General features: G+C 49.5%; 1 protein-coding gene and 1 pseudogene across 1 annotated transcript; both read right to left on the reverse strand.

Moving 5' to 3' along the window:
- Nucleotides 1-1,356: 1,356 nt before the first annotated feature.
- MOGAT2 (monoacylglycerol O-acyltransferase 2) lies at nt 1,357-16,299 on the reverse strand. Its single transcript, XM_029208422.1, has 6 exons — nt 16,178-16,299; nt 10,390-10,568; nt 5,295-5,499; nt 4,809-4,983; nt 3,681-3,880; nt 1,357-2,221 (listed from the first exon to the last, which is right to left on the reverse strand). Exons 1-6 carry the CDS (start codon nt 16,266-16,268, stop codon nt 2,067-2,069), a joined length of 1,005 nt encoding a protein of 334 aa, XP_029064255.1. The 5' UTR covers nt 16,269-16,299; the 3' UTR covers nt 1,357-2,066.
- On the reverse strand, nt 12,032-12,962 carry LOC114887064 (annotated as a pseudogene).
- Nucleotides 16,300-21,769: the final 5,470 nt, after the last annotated feature.

A 21,769-nucleotide genomic window follows, 5' to 3' on the forward strand; every position in this document is an offset into this window, starting at 1 on the left:
CCCCAGGTCCCAGGGCACTGACAGTCACAAGGATGTGGTCTGGCCTCGGGGTTCCCAGTCCCCTGGGAACATGGTAGATCACTCACCCATTCATGGTCATGGCCTTTTCACCTCCAAGCTAGCCCACAGGATGGGTAACCAACCGTGATTCAGGGCAGTGGGGCAGAGAGCAGGGTCGAGGGTGGGTGCGGTGTGCTAAGGTTTGACAAAGGAGGTGACCTTTGATTGGGTGGAGGAGAAAGAACATCTGGGGAAAGGGATCAGCAGGTCCCAGGACATGGCAGGTGGGAGAGCAAGAAGACAGAAGAACCAGCAGCCAACCCACAGAAGTGTGGACATGATAAATCCTTGCCTCCTTCAGCCACTAAGGTCTGCAGAGGCTCCTTACCCAGCGAGCGGGTCCTTCCCTCCTTGGCAAATCTTGCCCTTCCTTCACAGCCCCGCCCACCTGCCACTTCCTCCGTCTTCCCCTGGTGGAAACCATCACTCCCCCTCTGAACCCCAATGCCCTTGATTCCCACCTCTCTTGTGACCCTATAGCACCCACCTCATAGGGTCAGAACAGGCCATCATGAGATGCTGGGCACATCTATGACCCGACTCCTAATTACACCTACTCCCTACCATACCTCACAGGACATGAAATGGCTAATTATGTCATAATACTATCTATACCCAGAAAACCGAGCTCGGTATTGTGATCCTTATTTCTCCAATGATAAAACTGAAGTTTGGAAGAGATGTGACTTGCCCAGAGTCACTGAAAAGGGTTGGGCCAGGCTTACGCCCAAATTTACATTCTCAGAATGCCCCCCATTTGTACTTATGGGTGTGATTATAACTTCTGGAGGGAAAAGGCCTTATTTTCTTGCTCCAGGTGTGGGAGTTCACAGTACTGGTCCTACCCTACCATCCTGTCCTTTCACTAATGACACATGTCACAGACCCAGGAACCCAGAGTTCTTCTCATCAGGGGTGTGTCCCCATCTACCCTGCTTGTAGACACATAGGAATATTCACTCCTCAGTATTCACTGGCCTTTGTTTTCTGGCTGGGCTACCCTGTATCTTTATATAACCAGTCCCCTTCTCTCCCATAGGACAGGCCAGAAGTGGTAAGTTGGAGTAGACGGGTCAGGAAGAAAGAGGCGACATGCCATTCTTTGGCCTATCTGATCCACCATCTGGGAAGGGGAGACAGGGCAGCAGGGCTGGGGGATCAGGCTGGGGGGCAAAGGTGAGGCTTTGACCAGCGCTCCCAGGTGGAAGTGGGGAATATGAGAAAGAAAGTAAAACAGAATCTTTCATTTGATGAATTGACATTTATGGAGCCCATTTTTTATACCAAGGTCAGGGCTGAACTTGCAAAGGATGGAGTAGGAGTTGCCTCATGGAGCTCTCAGCCCATGTGACGTCAGAGCTGAGACTCAGAGGTCATCGTAGTCACTTGGGGAAACTGAGACTCAGAAGGATGGCGAAGAAGTCCGCTCCCGGTCATTCAGCCGATGACAGAGTGCAATTCTCCTTCCCTACCTCTGGACTCAGACACTCAAAGGTGCCCAGGGTGAGTGCAGGGGCTTTGTGGCCTTGCCCTCCTCTCCAGCTCAGGGAGGGAGGAGCTGGGACAGGCAGGATGCAGGATGAGGGAAATTGTAGGAGAAAGGGCTGCAGCTGGTGGCTTCTTGCAGCTGTCACTCAAGGCAGAGGAAGAAAAACCTGGTAATATTTCCTGCCCACTGAGTGACAGGACCACAGAGGACAGAGAACCCGGACATTATTCCCTCCCAGCATCTCTCCCATTTCTCAGGCGGGCAGACCAAGGAGAGGGCTCCTTGCAGAGGGGTCACAGCAGGAGTGCAAATCACCGATGCCAGAGTCTGGCCTCCTCTGCCATGCTGCCAGTTGTGACTCGGGGCCTGGCATGGGTCAGAAACGCAGGAGTCATCGAAGGCCTTGGAGATGTGCTCAACGGACACCTCCGCGAAGCCTTCTGGGATCACAGCCCCTCCCTCTATTCTCCCTAATGCCAGCCCTGCCCTTTGGGGCAGCCCCTCCTCTGGGGAGGCACTAGCAGAATTCCAAGTGTTGGTCACTGGGGACGTTGTACTTGAGCTTGTGGGCTTCGAAGAGGTTGCTTAGCTCCTTCATGTAGCGCTGGTGCAGCCTGTCCACCTCTTCCTGTGAGGGACGCGGTGTCTTCTGCACCTCGATGGGCGTCCCCACTGCAAGACACAAAGGAGTGAGGTGGCCCAGAGCAGGAACCACCGGAGTTGCAGTGCCCTTGGGGTTCACACCACAATGGTCATGGGTGCAGGAAAGTGCTCTTACTGTCTCACTTTCAATTCTATTTTGGGTGATAAGTTCTAAGATGTTAGGGCAACTCCAAGATTCTGATATATTACCAATACCACCAGCTGGCATTTACAAGCAACATCTCCTATAGTCATCCTAACGATCCCATATGGATAGAACCTGCTATTATTCCTCTTTGACAGGTCAGGCGATGAGGCTCAAGGAGGTTAAGTAACTTGTTCAAGGTCACATAGCCAGGAAGAATCAGTGCCAGGTGGTAAGCCCTGGGGGTGTGTTCTTAACCTCCAGGCCAGGTGGCTCTGGGAGTCTCAGATACCGTGATGGGAAGCGCCTGTATGTCTTGGGGGGAGGCGGCCCACAGCCCAAGCGCCCTGCTTCCCCCCTCTCTCTCCATGCTGGCCTGCAGTGCCCCCTTTCTAGGGAGGGATCGGGAGGCCCTATGTACCTCCTTCCTCTGGTTCTGCCTGGCTCAGGAAGAAGCTGCTGTGTTCTTCTCTTGGGAATGGCTCTGGAGGCAGCACATGTGAATTATATTCATGAAAATATTACCACACAACCCAGAGAAAGTCATGGTGTAGGGGACTGACCAAGTCTGTACTCAACTAAGGAATGACTGGGTGGTTGGAGATGAACAGACCTCTCTCTACAAGCTTTGCCATTGGAGGAAAGCTCCAACGGTGGAGCTCCACAGGTGGAATCCAAGAAGCTCCATAGGTGGAATCCAAGAAGAAAGCAAATGAGCTGTCCAAATAGCTGGAAAGACGGTGCTAAGTCCATGCACTGAAGCCCATGCCCATTATTTACAGGAAAATCCCTCAGGCTCTCTTTCATAGCCTGCTGATTGCTACTTTACACACAATTCTAACACCTGGAATGCCCTTCCCTTGTATCCATCTTCTCCGATAAGCCTTATGAGATCATCTGGTCAGAATTAAACCCTCCTTCTTTGGTATAATAAAAAAGTCAAATAGATCCTGACCAAACCTCAACTTATTTACTCAAGGGCAGGGTGTTCTTTTGGAAATGATTTAACTTCTCTGAGTCTCAGTTTGCCATCAATGAAATGGGGATGACAGTCCCTGCCTCCAAGGTTGTTGGGATAACTGAGCTGCTGCATGTAAGGAGCCAGTACAGTGCCTGGCACACAGCAGGTGCTCGGTACTCAGTAATGGCTACTGTTCTTTGTGTCTCTGTTAGAGTTCTCCTCCCAGACTGCCTTATATCTGCCTGTGTAACTGTTTCCCAGTCTAGAATGTGAGTTCCACAAGGTCAAAGATGTGTCTGGCCCATGTGCGTGTCCCCTTGCAGCACACAGCCTGGGCCCCTTGCCCTGTAGGTTTCCCCATCCCAGCCTGGGTCTTGGCTCACCCACGGTGGTGATGGGCTGGCGGTAGGGCATCAGACCAAAGCTGTACTGGAAGACACCACGGCCGTGGAAGAGCGGGAGGGAGACTCTCATGATCTTCTGCAGTCGGTTCTGGGTCCAGCGCAACCAGGAGCCAGGAGAGTTGTCAACCTGGTCAAATAGGTCATTCTCCCCAAAGGAGAAGATCGGCACCAGAGCGGCCCTGGCGGGAGACAGGAGAGAGGGTTAGGAGGTGCAAGAAGGTGCAAGCTTGTCGCCTAGCTTCCTGCAGGGACCCAGTGACCAGGAATTAGGGTAGAGAACAGAGCCCTGGGCCGGAAGTAGGAGGCCTCTGGTGTCTCCCAGTCCTGCTATGGCCTTGCTCTGTGATTGTGGGCAGGTCCCAGCTCTTCTCAGGACCACTGCCTGGCAGTTGTAACATGACAGGGAGACTAGAATGCTGCAGAGAGTCCTCCCAGATAAAAAAAACATTTGCAAACTTTGGAAAAGTCTGACCTGCCCCAGTTAGCTTGTATTCTTCAAAGATGCTCCAAGGTAGGAGAATAGTTCTAAGCAATGCCCCAAACTCCATTCTCCCAGATCCCCTCCGTCTCAGATCTAATGCAAGCTTTCAGCAGTATGACCCTTGACACTTAGTCCCTTTAATCACCAAATCTCCCTTCTAGACTCTTCTCTGGGTATTTGGGAATGAGACAGTACATCATCACCAACACAGAATCTTCACTGTGAATGGATTGAGAGTCTCCCTGCCAGGGCTTCACTGGTGGCACAGTGGTTAAGAATCCACCTGCCAATGCAGGGGACACGGGTTCAAGCCCTGGTCCGGGAAGATCCCGCATGCCTCGGAGCCCCTAAGCCCATGCGCCACAACTACTGAAGCCCGGGCACCTAGAGCCCGTGCTCCGCAATGAGAAGCCTGCGTGCCACAATGAAGAGTGGCCCCCACTCGCCGCAACGAGAGAAAGCCCACGTGCAGCAACAAAGACCCAACGCAGCCAAAAATAAATAAATTAATTAATTAAAAAAAAATCTCCCTGCCAAAATAGGATCTGCATTAATCTCTGCTGTCTTCCCACTAAAATACAATCCTTGCCAATCTCCAATTGAACGAGAGCCCTCTCCCCCGATACCCGTGCATTAGGGCGAGCCTGATGAAGCCCTTGCGGTTCCGCAGCAACAGCCTGTAGTCTCCAGGCCTGGCGTTCAGTGCCTCCTGGGAGCCCCCAACAATGATGGCCAAAAGGCTGCCACCTCCCTTCCTGTTCAGAATGTGAGCGGCGCTCTCCTTGTCTGCTGAGACCAGCCCTGGGGAGAGGAAGAAGGTCAAGTATGGTGTGAAGCGGGCAGGGATGGTGGAGGAGGATGTGCTCTGGGCTCCACCCCCCGAACTGGGAGTTCCCTGAGGACTGGGACTGAGTCCTCCCCCTCTTCCCAACCCCTTGCCGAGCTCCTTGCTGGGCACGGAGCTGTGGGAAGTGTTTCCTTGGGTCTAGCCTCCTTCTCCGCTACACGTGTTCTTGGATTAAGTACAGGATTGTTAGAAGTCCTCCTTAAAATCCCTCCTCCATGCCTCCAGCCCTCATCTTCCTGGGCTAGCCAGGGGTGGGAAGACTCACCCCCCGACATGATGTAATCCCTGAAGAAAGGGGTCCAGAACCACAAGTTCAGCATCATCAGATGTGGGCGGATGCCGGGGAACAGTGAAGAAAAACCGGTGCTCTCGGTGCACAGGTTGGTAAAAGCTCCAGCCGCCAGGATCCCGTGGGGGTGGAAGCCAGCGAGGTAGTTCCGGGAGGGGTCCAGCTCCACGGTCTTGACCAGCTGCAGGGACAGCAACCTGGTGAGTCGGGGCTGGACCTCAGGCCCTCCCTGATTCTGCCATCACCAGTGTGACCTTGAGCAACTTACTCCCCCTCTCTGAGCCTCAGGTTCTTATGAAGATGGAGATATGCGTTTGAATGCATCTAGGGAGACCGTGGTGCCATCTGTGTCTCAGACTCGCTGCTGGCTTCGGACAAATTGCTTCCCTCTCTGGCTTTTAATTTATCAAATGCAGACATTTGACCCTGTCCCACCTACCTCCCAGGACTGCTGAGAAGCTCAGGTCCATGTGTGCCATGGAATTACCAAGACTACAGGACAGGATGATCATAATTGATACATTGAATTATAATTGGTATAGTTCATACACCATCAAGGGCCACACAGGGGTGCCACTATGCTTGAAGAGCCCTATTTTAACAAAACTCCCTATGAGAAAATTTGGCGCTTAGGACCTGGGAGTGAGCATTTGCAAGATATATCGGGGTGGTTGAAAGAGCGTGCAGACCTGGAGACTGGCCCTAGTCCTGTTAACCCCTCTGTACAATGCAAATGTCTCCCTGGTGGTTCTCTGCTCCCCCCATGTCAGACCTTCACTGCCATCCATCCACCTGTTCCCCTGCCCATTGGCAGCTCTGCCCTGGTCTGGTCAGTCCTGCAGCATGGAGGGTGCCGGGGAGACCACTAGATATTGTAGAGGGAGTGGGAGAGGAGAGCTGTTTGTCATTAGCAGCTTCCAGGCAAAGTGGGCTGAGGGTGGAAGGAGAGGAACTGAGTTAACAAGTGCTGCTCCCGCCGTTTACTGGACAGGCTTCAGTGTGCGAAGATTACTGCCGGGGCACTGATTGTGTGTGTGACCAACCCCTGCTCCACTCTGCCAGTAACTGCCGGGCCTGCCCTTTACAGAGCCCTGTTATCTGGGAGGCACAGCCATCAGAGTTGGAGGCCCTGAGGCCCCTGGCCCAAGCCCTAAGCCCCTGGCAGGAGGCTCCCTGACAATTCTGCACAGGCCTTGCAGGCGTGAGCAGTCCATTCCGCTCTGGCTCAGCTCTGACACCGTGAAAGTTCATCCTGTCACCAAGCTGAAATTTTCAGAATGACCCTGAGGATTCTTGTTGCCTTCGGGCCCCAGAGGCCTGGCTGCCTGCTCTCAGAGCAGCCTGGTGGGACCCAAGGGACAGCAATGGGGGTCTGATCCTGTCTGCCCTACCCAAGCTGAACAGCCCCAAATTGTCCTGTCCTTGACCTGGACTTGATCTCCGCAAATCCCCACCCCCCCAGTATGCCCTCTGGTTACCCTTGATCCTTTGCAGAAAGGCTGAGGGGACCATAGGTGGAGGCGCCATTGCTTCCCAGATGAGGACAAACTTCTTCCACTCGTTCGGTGGGGATTTATTGGACGTGAAAATAAGAACAAGCAGAGATAATTCTGGTTATTCTCATTGGGAAAGGTGTTTCCTTAGGAACCCATCTCGGTGTGTTTCTTGAAAAACATACCTGACTCCCCGCACTGAAGCACTTGCTTATGCATTCTCTTTCTCAGCTAGTGGGAAAATAATTTTGTACAACCTGCCTAAACGCAATGAGGCAGTATTTATCGATATTACAATTGAAAAACGTAACTGACCTTTTAGGCCAGCAACTCCACTGCTGAGGAAGTTAGCTACAGAATTTCTCATACTTGTGCAAAATGACATCTGAACAAGATTATTAACTGAAGTATCATTTTTAGTAATACCAAAACTTGGCATCCACTCAAATGTCCATCAACAGGGCCCATTTAGACAAATTATGGAACATTCACTCATGGGCCACTGTGTAGCCATAGGGATGTACGACATAGCTCTTCCTGTCCTGATACAGGAAGATGCCACAGTTGCTTGTCGGGTGAAAAAGCAAAGAGCAAGACGATGCGTGCAGAACGTCACCAGCTGTGCCGAGAAGGGTAACAGGAGGTGGAGACAGCTCCTCCTGGGGGAAACGTTGCCTGATTCTCCACCATTAGCCCTTTAGGAAGGCTAAGGGTGAGGTTGGAAAGCTCCAAGACACAGAGACTGTGCCCTAATTTTGCTTGAAATTCACCACTAGATGCTAGTTTGTAAAATCACAGTAAGAACTGATAGACGCTCAGGGATCCACATGCATTTGACAGGGAAGGCAGAGGCTTGTGAATGTGGGGAGCTCCAGCAGAGTGGGGACTCCTTATCCAGGACCCCCTGCCTCCTGGCCACCCTAAGATCCCTGCAGGGCCTGCGCTTTGAAAGTATGTGGAAGAGCAGGAGGGTCTCCAGGGAGGTGGTGGGGTCCAGAATCCGCAGGCCCCAGCGCCACCCCTGCAGGCTCCCAGCCCAGGACAGGCAAGTCAAAGTGCTCATCTTCTCACTCCCTGCAGGTCTCTTGGTGGTACTGCCCGCCCTCTGCAGGTGGTGATGCCACAGGCCTGCAGTGGGCGACAATCCTGAACACTGTGCGCATGGAATTTCTGCAAAACAAGTCCAGTGTCCTACCAGTGTCAGTAGTTCCAGGGTTGAGAAACCCTCCTGGGGGGCTAACTGGCTGGGGCAGCAGGAGGATGGCGGGTAGGACAGGCACAGAGCTGCTCAGCATCAGGTTCCGCAACTGTCAGCAGCTCCAGCTGTAAAGAGAGCCAGATGCTGTCCTTTGGAGGTCACGGGATGGCAGGAAGACAGCCCCCTGGAGGGCTTTCAGCTGAAGAGCTCCAGTTCTGTGGAATGGCCTGCACTGGCCTCCATTACCTTATCCCTAAAAACCTCTCCCGCCTCATCTCCAGGTGCACCTTCTGCTTTAGTCACACTATTGCTCAGAAACCATGCAGCGGCAGGCTCTGGGCCTGAGCTTGCGCTCTTCCCTTCGCAGGCCGCCTTTCCTTCCCTGGTGGACTCAGGATTTAGCTCACAGTGTGGAGTGAGACCACGGAGCCAGAATCTGCAAAGCTCTACTTGAGGCCAGAAACCACTTATAGTTTTCTTTGGCTTGGTAGCTGATGTCACAAACACTCTCAGGCTACAGGCCATACTTTCCCATGGAAACTCTGGCCTTCCTGGCACAGAAGAGCGAGCCTGGGAAGAGGGGGGGGGGATGAGAATTCAGAATCTCAAAGCTCAGAAGTCCTGGGGTGGGGTTGAGGGACGCTGCCCATGACATTCCCATGGCTTCCCTCGGGACCCAGCAAACCCTGCTCGTTTCTGCTGACAAGGTCCTGGGAGGGCACCCTGCAGAGGAAGCAGATATGGGGTCGAGGAAGACTGCCCCCACCCGGGCCCCTCAGGTTGGCTCAGCACTGCCCACTTGCTCTGCCCTTCAACATCACCCCTAATGAGCATGGAAGCCTCTGCCAGCCAACTTCCTGCCCTCTGCCCAGCCCCTGCCCTGCTGCCCTGCCTTGCCCTGCCCCATCCCACCCTTTCCCTTTGCCCAGGAGGCCCTGCTCACTGGATGCTAAGGGCTCCTGCACCCGAGCTGTTGCCCAGCCTTTGCTAGTCCTTGCTGGGCTCCAGAACTCTCAGAAGGGAGCAAGGCGGGAACTCTGACTCTGCTGCTGAGCGCCCATGACTTGGCCAAGCTGTTTACCCTCTTTGAGTCTGTTTCCTCCATTCCCTATCGCTTTACCAGCTGGGGACCTAATTTCTGGAGGGCCAGGAAGAGGTGGGGCTCCCAGATTGGGGTGGGAGAAGCCATGCAGGTGTGAAGGGCAGAACAGCCAGTCTCTGGGCTATCAGAGTCCTCCCTAGACCCACAGCCATGCCCACATCTCCCCAGAATCCCCAGCAATTCAGTAAAATAATACAAACTACTAGTTTACTAAGAACATACAAAGTGCTTTACTTGCTGTCTCATGGAATCCACACAACCCAATGATGTATGTGGCATCATCTCCACTTTACATATGAGGAAACTGAGGCTCAGAGAGACTGTGTAACTCACCCAAGGTCACGCCACTTGTATGTTGCAGAACTGATAATAGAACCTAGTCTGTTCAGCTCCAGAGGCCACACTCTATATGTTTCTTCTCTCCTGTTTCCAGAGGAGGGCCACCTGCCCCTGCCTGGCACCTCTCTGAGTCCCCATTGCCTTCCCCATCCTATCTGGACAATAAATCATCCCTGCCCAGCTGCTTATACCCAAGAGTTTAGTCTGTCTGGGATTCAGGAAAGGAGCCAAGGTCAGTTCACTCAATCAAGGATTCTGCTCCACTCAGGACTGAACTTTGGATCCAGGGTCAAGTGTCCAAAAGGCCATGAGGTGCCCTGAGTCAGAAACTCAGAGATTCAAAAGCACTCAAGTGAGAGGGATCAGTGTGCTCACTGGATACATTTGTAAACTAAGATTTAGAATGGGGCAAGGCCTTGTCCAAGGATGCCTAACATACCAGAGTGAGGGGAAGAATCTGAGAACAAGTTCAGGGTCCTCTCCCCTGTCCCTCTAAACTGACTAAATGTACAAACTTTAAATCAGTAAAAGAGCTTTGTATGTGAACTTGATCACATCCTTGTCCCTCTCTAGGGGTTAGTCTCCTCATCTTATGAAGTGTGGGGCCAGAGGGTCTCTTAGGACCTTAAGTTCATTACCTTCACCCCCAAGCATGGCTACTGAGGGGTTTATAAGATACATATGTGTGCCACACTACATGGCCCACAGAGCTCCTTCAAATCCTGTTCATTCATCAGTCCTCATACTTGCCCCAAATCCCTGCAGGTGGGAAACCATGGCCAGACAGAAGCTGGACTCTTCCCCAGGCCACATAGTGGTGGAAGCCCGGCTCCTACCTCCCAGCCCAGTATTCTGCTCACTGCACACAGGGCCGCACTTCCCCACGGACATGTGGGGCACTACGGTCCTGGCCGCACCCCAGCCAGCCCCATTACTCACTGAGACAGGGAAATAGTCCTTCATGTACTTCCATATGACCCAGCGCCTTACGGCCTCAATGCGCCTGCCCCCCTGCCATGGCTTGTCTCGGTCCAGGTACAACCAGGTTGCATACAGGATACTGAAGATCCAGAATCTTGTGAACAGGAGACCTATGAAGACCACAATGCAGATCTGGGCTGGGGAGGGAAGCAGGAACCATCATCAGTGGTCAGAGGGGTGAAGGAAGGATTTCCACCCCTATGCCCAGCACCAGCAGCACTGTCCTGTCCAGCCCTCACCCCAGGCAGAAGGGGTCAGCCTCCCCTCCCCTCAAAGAGGAAGGAATGCAGCCCATCCAGTGTCATACTGGGAGCCTGGATTTGAAGCCAGGTAGGCCTAACTCCAAACTCACTTTTTCCCACTGCACCAGGCTGCCTCATTCACTCCAGTCTTCCCCCTCCACCTCCTCTCTGTCCAGTTAAGTATCTGTATTCACCAGGTGCTCAATAAATGCCTGGGGGAGAAGTGACTGGTTTAACTGTTTCTCGTTTCCACCCTTTGGGCCCTCAGAGAAAAAGGAGACATTCTCTCTGCCCAGCCCTCTCTGTCCACTCTCGCCCATCTTTCCATAGATAAATCCTGCCAGATCCCCCCTCTAATTAAAGTCCTTCCATGGCTTTCTCATAACTTTAAAAACAGCCCATGTAGCTCAGCCTGGCATTCAGGCTCCCCACGGCTGGTCTGATCCCCCTCCCACTCCAGTCTCACTCACCCACATGCACCCCATGCTCCGGCCACATGAAACTGCTCAGTGTACCTACACTGAGAGATTGAGTTCCTTCAATCTCTTAGCTTTTGCTTATGCTGCTTCCTCTGCCTGCCATGCCCTTTCCTGGTGAAGGAGGCAGGAAGTAAGAGGCCAACTTGTGGCTGGCCCATGGGTTGGGGTGCAGCATGGCTAGGACCAGGTCAAGTGAGGAAATACCTTCTTACCTACGATTCCAAGTCCCTTGTGGCAAGCTAATCCTGGCTTCATCTCAGGGTCAGGGGGGTCTGTGGGGCTGACCCTTACCTGATGCTAATGGAACATCATTCCCAGAGAATATTTCTCCCTCCCCATCCCATTCCTTCCACTCAACACCATGCACTCACACTCTTAAAAAGGTCAGCCTCCGGTTGTATTGCATCTGAAAGCGGGGTAGACTGGGTCTGTCATTCCTGGCAGGCTTCCAGGAGAAGGGGACTTTTGACCCAGTCTGAACAGTAGTAAAATTCATAAGCCAGAGAAAACAGGTTGGGGCTCGCAGATGTTCAGTTTACACAGAACACCTATGTGCCAGGTGTTGGTGGTTCAGCCGTGAACAACAGAGAAAAATTCCTGCCCTCGTGGAGCTGACTTTCCAGTGCTGTGTTTGGGGCACTTGTTTGTTTTTTTAAATTTCTATGGTGGTAAAATATATGTAACATAAACTTTATCATCTGAACCATTTTTTTTTTCAGAGTTGCTTTCTCTTTAATTCTCCATAAGGCATCACTATCATATATGAATATGTATATGTGTGTGTGTGTGTATTTTTTTTGCTTTCTTAAAAAAGTAGAAATTCTCTCTTCATTCACCTCTGTTTGATACAAAGTAGGTGCCTAAGTAGGTAGTTAGAAATTAAATAAAGGACACAAAAACTTCCCAACGAAGATCATTAAAGAGAAAAATCCTTTCTTCCTCTTATTACAGCTGATCTTTGACACATGCCAGGTAAGAAAAAAGGAATCACGCATGGTGATGGGAAGACTGGACCTCTCCCTCTCTGGGTTGCAGCTGAACTTCTATTGGTGGTCCTAGTAAAATATATAACTCTTCATTTGTTCTAAGCAAGTCCTTCTTTCAGCATTCCTTCAAACAATGCCTTTACTCTCCCACCAGAGTATGAGGATTTAGAGATTTTGAGCAGCAAGGTTCTGGTTGGGTAGCAGTCTCTTTAAATTGTGTGTTGGCTATGTAGAGAGAGGGAAAGTTATGGGAGAATGGCAAGGGAGGAGGGTGAGAGAAAGAGAGAAATGTATCTTCTTCTCCGGGAGCACTGGAAGAAAGCAAGCTTTTCAAAGTCGTTGCCGGTATCTCATGAAGGCCCAGGCTGCTACCATGATGAGGGCAAACACGGGCACCAGCACCACAGTTATGGGAATACCACTTGGCTCCCCTTCACCGTGATGTCCTAGAGGCCCATTCTGCACCTGTAACCTGTGCTGCGCTCTCAAGACACAGCATAGCCTGCATTACGAAAGAGGTCTACAGCATCCTGGTGCAGCAGGTTCTTTAGGTCTTGGCCGTTTACCGAGAGGATCCTATCACCCTCCTGGAGCCGCCCATCCAGGGCTGCAGCCCCGTTCTCTTTGACGCGGCTGACGAAGATGCCACTGTCATTGGAGACATACTGCTGATCTGTGCCACCGACGATGCTGAAGCCCAGCCCTGAGGGTCCTCTAGTGAGATTGATCTCCTCCCCAGTAACCAAGTAATCCACTCTTCCGTTCATATTTTACTCTTGTCTGGCTTCCCAACCTGGGTCAGCGAGGGCTCGCGCAGGCGAAGGTGAAAATCCCATCTGAACCATTTTTAAGTGTACGGTTCAGTGGCATTAAGTTCATTCACATTGACCATCATGACCATCCATTCCCAGAATTCTTTTCATTTTCCCAAACTAAACCTCTGTACCCATTAAACAAAAACTCCCAGGTCCCCCTCCCCCAGCCCCTGGCAACCACCATTCTCTTTTCTGTCTCCATGGATTTGATTAGTCCACAAACCTCACATAAGAGGAATCATAAAGTATGTGTGTGTGTGTGTGTGTGTGTGTGTGACTCGCTTATCTCACTTAGCACAACATCCTCAAGATTCATCCATGTTGTTGTATGTTTCAGAAACTCCTTCCTTTTTATGGCTGAATAACATTCCATTGTGTTATTTGCGCCATTTGCTATACATTCATCCATCAATGGACCGATGGACAATTGGGTTTCTTCCACCTCTGTAGTTTATTTTAAAATAGCATTTAAGTAGTCACTAATAATGAAAAATGGGGAGGCTTCACACTCAAACCCATTCATCTGGCGTCTCTTGAACATCAGGAAGGAGCGGCAGCCCTGAGTCACTGCCATCGCAGGCAGCTCCCCTCCTTCCCAGGCCTGCTGGCCAATGGCTGCTGGAACCCGTGCTCTCACATCAGCCTCGTGATTCCTGGAGGATTCAGAAAAGGACGAACCACACTCCTGGTGAGTTGATCACTTTTTTGTTTGCCTTTAAGTTTTTTTAATAAAAAACTTGAAAGGGAAAGTTGCAGAAGAGTGGGAATGAAATGCCACCATTTGCATGAAGAATAATGTCCACCCTTGTGGATGCTCATGCATAGAAGCTGGAAGGACACCTGCAGATCTGGAGGGAGGAGGCAGACGCCAGGAGGTAAGGGATAAGGATGGCTTGGCAGTTGACTTAGATTTTATCATTTTTATTTACATAACAAATATTTAATGTGAGAAAATGGTAAAGAATCTCAGCTAGGACTCTCTGCCCTTGGGCAAAATCAAAAGTCTATGTGGGTTGATCCCCCTTTCAGAAAACCGCCTCTAGAGAATAAAACAGAGTTGTTAATAGTGGCTCCCTGGAGGGAATTCCCTGGCCGTCCAGTGCTTAGGACTCCGCGCTTTCATGGCTGCTTTCACACAAGCCACGATGGGCACAGCCCAAAATAAATAAATAAATAAATAAATAAATAAATAAATAAATAAAAATAGTGGCTCCCTGGAGGGTAGGATCTGGGGAAGTCTTTCACTTTTAGGATACATATTTTGTTTGGATGTGCTACAACAGCACGTATTCATTTTTGTAACTAACATAGGTTAGTTACAAAAGTTAAGTTAAGGTTAGGACAAAACCCACACAAGAGGAACTTGCACTTGACAGAAAGAACTCTCCACCATCCCCCTCACCCTGAGGTCACCTTTTAACTCCTGTCAGCAAGCAAAACCCAAACTTGGGGATCTTTTCAATCCCTTAGGGAGACACCTTCTTTCGCCTTGTAACACCAAGGGGGGGAAATGTAAGAACCCACTTTACTGAGACCCAGAGAGGGTATGCAAATTGGCTAAGGTCCCAGAGCAAGCTAGTAGGATGGGACCTGGCATTCAATTCTACTCTTTTGTCTACATCATGCTCCCAACATTCATTCATTCAACAAACATTTATCAACACCAACTCTTCTAGGAGCTGGAGATGCAGCTGAGAACAAGACCATTTGAATGGAGCTTACCTTCTTCCTGTGTGAGTGTGTGAATTATAGAGGAGAGGAAAGGAAACTGAGTAAACATGTAACCCACTGGAAAGTATTTGTTTCTGGGCCCTGAGTCCTCAGTGACAGGCCCTGGTTGACCTCTCCGGCCAATTCTTTGCCCCTCCCCAAAATGCCTGCTCTATGTGAGCCAGCCGTTCACAACATGTGTGGTGTTTACTCCCCCACTGGAAGTCCTTACTCTCCTGCCAGTCTGTAAATCCTGCCCTGTGGACTCATCTCCTAAGTATCCTTGAAAAGCGGCCCTTTCTTTCCACTCACTGCCAGACCAGGGGAGGCAATCTTTTTCTTAAAGGGCCAGATTGTAAATATTTTAGACTCTGAGGCTATATGGGGCAACTTGGAGGATATTACATAGGTACGTAATCATTTGAATTACGCAAACATTTAAAATCTAAAAACTATTCTTGGCTCATGGGCTGTACAAATGCAAAAACAATCAGTGGGCTGGATTTGGTCCATGCCACATGGGACCCCGATCTAGCTGGCGGCTACTCCCTGCTATTGGTCTAACCCCCACACCCCAAACACAGCAGATCCATAGACTTCAGGCACTGAGACCTGTCACACACAGATTGCACCTTGTCACTCCTGTACCAAAAAGCCTCCTGGGCTCCCCTTTGTCCCCAAGATAAGGGACAAGGTACAAGCTCCTGCTCGTGGCGCGAGTGGGCTCAGATCCCTTTGCTCAGCGACCCTCCCTCTAGCTCCAGACCCAGCGCTGCTTGACCTCCCTGTGCTGCTCCTGACATTGCCAGGACCCCCCGCTGGGCTAGGGGTGGGCACGGACAGTCAGACACACTCCTGCTGGGAAAGCTTTCCCAAGGCCAGCTGGGCAAGATGTCCCTCATCCCCTGTAATCCCCGGGCCTCAGCCCACCTGGCTCTGGGCCCCCAGTGCCCTTTGCCCAGGAGCCAGCCTACTTGTCGGCTTGTGGCCTCCTGCCCCTTCTCCACACCTCCTCCCACGCCCTCAGCCCTCTCTCCTCCTTCTACCACCTTCCCTCTCCTCCTCTGGCAGTAGGAGGAGTCCAGACCTACAGCCTTGGACATTTAAGGCAATTAGCTTCTCTGCTCATCTGTGGAATGGGGTAACCGGGGATATTTTAAATGTTTTAACAACCCTTAGGGCAGAGACACAGGTCAATCATCAGGGATGCTAGGGGCAGGGAACTGGAGGGCTTGCTTTAGCTGCAAAATTTCGGGGAGCTTCTGAGCGAGGACATGGGGTATGTGTATTGTATGTGTGTGTGTGTGTGTGTGTGTGTGTGTGTGTGTGTGTGTGTGTGAAATGGCTATTGACCAGTCTGTAAAGAGTATGTCCACAGTTTAACGCCAGTGTAGTGGCATCAGTGTACAGGCTGAACAGTAGCCCTGGGGGGTGCACTCCCTACCCAGTCTGGCACCAGCAGGTGAGATGAAGAATCCCATTGCCTCCCACCCCCCCAGCCCAGCCCACCTTACCCAGAGCCAGAAAGCAGAAAACCCACTGCAGGACCACAAAGGTCTGCATCCTGCGCTCCCATGGCACGGACAAAGGTGCAAACTTCACCATGCTGTCTCTTTGGTTGGTTCCGGTGTCTTCTCTGAGCTCTGCCGCGGTCTGAGGCACCTACTTACTGATTTTTGCTGCTGCCAGAGGTTGAGTAAGCGTTAGTGGTTGGGGAGGAGGGCGCCCCACCCCACACTGCCCAGCCCAAGGCCTCCCTGCCCCCGCCCTGGCAAGGATCTGTTTCCTGGTAGAAAGCTTTGAACCCACTTGCCCTGGAGCCAGGTAAAGGAAGGAGGAAGGGAAGGACATTTGCCTTCTCAAGCAAAACCTTATCTGCCAGATGCCTTTCTCTGTGCCTGAATCTTGCCCTCCACTTGACAGGTAAAGCACTGAGTATAGGGCAATCCTGTCCCTCTTCACCTACCCAATGACACGGCTGCAATAACTGTCTCCTCTCTTCTGCCACTGTTCCCCTCCACAAGCATGCAGTAGCAACTCCTGTCCACAAACCCTTCGGCCCCGCCGTCTCCTCCACCTTCTGCCCTATTCATGGAAGAGCCCTGTCTGCATTCCACATCCTCCCCTCCCATTCTGTCCTCCCTCCTCCAGACTTCAGATGCCATTGTCCCATGGAACTGCCCTTGACAGGCTCACCAATGGCCTCCGTGCTGCTGAATCCAGTGGTCCCTTCTCAGCTCTCATCTTGACCTCTCGGCAGCCCGAGACACAGCTGGTCACTCCCTGCTCCCTGAAACCACTTGGCCTGTGGACTCCACACTCTCCTGGTTTCTTTCCTGCCCCTCTGGCTGCCCCTGGGTCTAATTGTGGCTCTTAGCCTTCAGCAGGCTAAGTGTTGGAGTGCTCTCTTGCCCATTTAGTCCTTGTGAAACAAGAGGGAAGAGGGCAGAGCACAACCTTTAAAAGAATGACATAGGGCTTCCCTGGTGGCTCAGTGGTTGAGAGTCCGCCTGCCGATGCAGGGGACATGGGTTCGTGCCCCGGTCCGGGAAGATCCCACATGCCGCGGAGCGGCTGGGCCCGTGAGTCACGGCCGCTGAGCCTGCGCTCCGCAACAGGAGAGGCCACAGCAGTGAGAGGCCCGCGTACCGCAAAAAAAAAAAAAAAAAAGAATGACATAGCCCGACGACACGACATAAACTGATTAGAACCAAATAAGTCCAAGATGGCAGACGAGTCGACTTTCACTAGACTTTGTGTGTGTTTAATTTTGGCTGCACCATGCAGCACGTGGAATCTTAGTTCCCCAACCAGGGATAGAACCCGTGCCCCCTGCAGTGGAAGCGCAGAGTCCTAACCTCTGGACCACCAGGGAAGTCCCTCTAGTGGACCTTGAGCCTCAGTATACACTCATTGTAACATATCAGCAAGCTAAATGTCACACCCACAGGTGCCATGACAGTTCAAGGCCAACCATAAAGGTCAAAAAGTAGGCGGTGGCCCAATTCCTGGAAATCCCCACCCCTTCCCCAAAATAGCTGGAATACTACTTCCACTCAGTAACCTATGTAATTACCCACTCCTATAAAAACTGACAACCGCATACCCTGGTGTCTTTCTCACCTTCTGAGATGGCCTACACTCTGTCTGTGGAGTGTTTCTCTCTAAATAAATCCACTTCTTACCTATCACTTTGCCTCTCACTGAATTCTTTTTGCTATGAGACATCAAGAATCTGAGCTTCATTAAGTCCTGAGACCAGGCGTGTGATCTCAGTTAAAAGATTGTGGGTTCAAGTCCCAGTCTAGGTTTTGGCTGGGTTCCAGTTCCAGCCCATAGGTTCAAGCCCCAATCTGAGTTACACGGTTTCACTTGGAACCTCCCTCTTCTCTCCACCCTCTCTCCTGCAGAGATTTCATCCAGGCTCATGGCCTTGGAGTCTATCTGCAGGACAAACACTTCCAAACTGCATCTGCAGCCCTGACTTCCCCCCTGGGCTCCAGACTTGACTAGCTAGGTGGCTACTTGACATCTTCCCTGACAGCCGGCTCAGCACCTCCATCACAGCCTGTCTAAAACTGAACTTGACCTCCCCTCACCTGCCCAGGCTGGCCTTTCCTCTGCTGTTTGCCATCTCAGGAAAGGGGACTCCAGTGACCTGGTTCCTCAGGACAAAACCTTAGAGTCACACTAGACTCTTTCCATCCCTCTCCATCCAACTCTCTCAGTCAGTTCTCCTAAATCTCTCCATTTAAATGTACACTTTGTACTGAAATGTATCAAGCATACAGTAAAAGGCACAAATCCTAAGTGTAGGAGTGACACATTGTCACAGAGTGGACATACTGGTGTGACCTCTGCTCTGATGCACAAATAGAACCTGACCAGCACCCGTGTCCTTGCCTGTCACTCCTCTCCTCCCCGACCCTCACACCAACCTCGTCTCTGCTTCGAACTTTATAATAAGTGAGCCTTACACAATATACCCTCTGGGACGGTCTCTTTTGGCTCAAGATTATATTTTGAGAGTCATCCAAATTGTGTGTATTTGTAGTACGTTTGTTCTCGTTGCCATATAGGACTTCACTCTGTGAATATGCCAGAATTCATCCATTTCACTGCTGAGAGGTATTTGGGCTGTTGTCTGTTTCTGGCTATTGTGAATTGTGCTGCTATGGGCATTCTTTTCTATTTTCTTTTTTTTTCCAATTTTTTTTGAGAAAAAATTGACATATATCATTGTATAAGTTTCAGGTATACAGCATGATGGTTTGATTCACATATGTTGTGAATGATTACAATAGATTTAGTTAACATCCATTGTCTCACATAGTGCAATAAAAAGAAAGGGAAAAAAATCTCCTTTTTATGAGAACTCTGATCTACTCTCTTCCCAACTCTCCTATGTATCACAGAGCAGTACAGGCATTCTGTACATGGCTTGTGGTGCACATTTCTATACTTTTCTGTTGTGTGTGTGCCTGGGAATAGACTGGCTGGGTCTCCTGGTATAAAGCCACGTATTTTCCAAAGTGGTTGTACAAATTTACACCCACAAGGGCCGCATGAGATTCCAGTTGCTCCATATCCTTCTCAACATTTTAGCCATTGTAGTGAGTATGTGGGGATACTTCATTGTGCTTATAGTGATTTCCTAATGCCTAAGAGGTTGAGCACACTTTAATATGTTTATTGGCCATTTGGATATGATTTTATATCAAGTTCATGTTCTAGTCTATTGTCGATTTAGATATCTCTCACGTTGGAAAGCTGCTTTCCACACCCACAGCCAGCCTCTTTGACTCTGACATCAGCGTTCTCACTGATCTCTGTCACTGTGCCCTTTCTCCCTCCCAGAATCTCAACAGCCGGAGGGACTGCTGGGTCAGAGTATGTGACTGCAGGAGCTTGGCAGTAGTAGGGCCAAACTTTTCCCAAAACAGCAGCACCAGTTTATACATTCACCAGAAATATATGCGAGATCCCCTAGATGTGTAGCCTCTCTGGCCCTTGGTGTGGTCAGACTGACTATTATTTGCTAGTGTGTACAGTGATATCTGGTTGGGATCTTGCATTTCCTGAACATGAATGTTGCACATGGTTTTATTCATAGGAGTTTCCTCTGCTGTGAAAAGCTCATTCTTAATTTTCTTCCATTCCTCTACAGTGTTTTTTGTGCTTTTTGCCTAAATTTGAAGTTTTTCATGCACTCATGTTACTAACCTTTGAAGTCACACATATTGCGAATCTTTCCTCCCAGTTTTTAGCTTGTGTTTTAAGGTGTCACTGGATGAACAAACATTTTACATTTTAATATATTCATATTCATCAGCCTTTTATTAAATAGTCATTGCCTGGTCTGATTCGGGAAATCTTTCCCTACTTATATTTACCATTAAGAATTTAAAGTTTGGGACTTCCCTGGTGGCACAGTTCTTAAGAATCCACCTGCCAATGCAGGGGACACGGGTTCAAACCCTGGTCCGGGAAGATCCCACATGCCACGGAGTAACTAAGCCCGTGTGCCACAACTACTGAACCTGCGCTCTACAGCCCTCAAGCCACAACTACTGAGCCCACGCGATGCAACTACTGAAGCCTGCACACTCTAGAGCCTGTGCTCTGCAACAAGAGAAGCCATTGCAATGAGAAGCCCGTGCACCACAATGAAGAGTAGCCCCCACTCGCCGCAACCAGAGAAAGCCCATGCACAGCAATGAAGACCCAAAGCAGCCATAAAATTAATTAATTAATCAAAAAAAAATTTTTAAGTTTGTTGTTTGTTTTTCATATGTAAGTCCTTACTGCATCTGGATGTTTACACAGTATGAGTTAGGTTCCAATTGTATCTTTAACATATGAGAACCATTCTGTGCAGTCCCATTTGTTCACCACCCCCCTTCCCCAATGAGGTAATGTGCCACCTCTGTCATACAATAGATTTCTACACATTTGTGGCCTGTGTCGGGCTTTTATTCTCTTTTATTGTCTGTTTATCTATCTCTGCCAGTGCCACACCATCTTAATTATTTACTTAGCTCTAATATCTAGGAGGGCGAGCCTCCTTGCTCTTCTGTCTTACAATTGTCCAGGCTATAATTCACCTTTACTCTTACATATACATTTTAGAATCATCTCAACAATTTCCAAAATTCTCTCTTGGAATGTTGGAATTCATAAAATGTCGAATCACAGTTCATTTTGAGGAAACACACATGTGAATAAAAATGAAGGAAAGAATAAATGAATTAAATTCCCACATCATAATATCTATCAAAAGAGCAACAAAGAAGCCACAGGAAGAAAATAATAATGATAAAAGCAGAAATTAATGAGAGGTTAGACAAAGAATAGCTCTAATGAATAAATTAAATTTTTAGTTTTCTAAAAATAACTAATGAAAAAAACATACTACTAGCTAATATAATCAAGAATAAAAGGGACAAACCACACATTCACAAAGTAAGAAAGGATAGTGGAGATATAATTGATGTAGAAGAAATTTTAAAAATCAAACAAGGGAGTTCCCTGGGGCCTAGTGGTTAGGATTCGGCGCTGTCACTGCCACGGCCTGGGTTCGATCCCTGGAACTGAGATCCCACAAGCTGTGTGGAGTGGACAAAATAAAATAATAAAATAAAATAAAAAAATAAAAATCAAAAGAAACTACTTTGCAAACTTTAATGCAAAAACATTTGCATGTTTAGACACAACTGACTGTTTCCAAGGGAAATACGATTTACCAAACTGAGCCAATTAATGATAGAAAACCTAAACAGATGAATTTCCATAGAAGAAACAGAGAATATTACCAAGGAATTTCCCCACAAAAAAGCACCAGTCCCAGACAGTTCCACAGGAGAATTTTGCCAAATCTGCAAAGACTAAATAGCCCCAATGCTCCATAAATTGTTTCAAATCTTTTAAAATGAAGAAAAACTTCCAATTTCTCTCTTAGGTAGCAAGTATTACATTGATATTTAAACACAATTTTTCAGAGAGCAGCACAAAAAAGAGAACTATAGACTGATCATTACTTATGAATATTAAAGCAAAACATTTAAATAAAATATTAGAAATATTATAGTAGAAAATTTCAGGAAACA

Source organism: Monodon monoceros, unplaced genomic scaffold (assembly GCF_005190385.1).
Source record: "Monodon monoceros isolate NGI ecotype Baffin Bay Population unplaced genomic scaffold, NGI_Narwhal_1 Super_Scaffold_7, whole genome shotgun sequence".
Classification (NCBI taxonomy): domain Eukaryota; kingdom Metazoa; phylum Chordata; class Mammalia; order Artiodactyla; family Monodontidae; genus Monodon; species Monodon monoceros.

Excerpts from the sequence above, each read along its gene's own strand:
- MOGAT2 (XM_029208422.1), bottom strand. The coding sequence starts at position 16,268 with ATGGTGAAGTTTGCACCTTTGTCCGTGCCATGGGAGCGCAGGATGCAG. Across the intron at positions 10,569-16,177 it reads TTTCTGCTTTCTGGCTCTGG|CCCAGATCTGCATTGTGGTC; the intron begins GTAAGGTGGGCT and ends TTCCCTCCCCAG. Across the intron at positions 2,222-3,680 it reads CCAGCCCATCACCACCGTGG|TGGGGACGCCCATCGAGGTG; the intron begins GTGAGCCAAGAC and ends TGTGTCTTGCAG.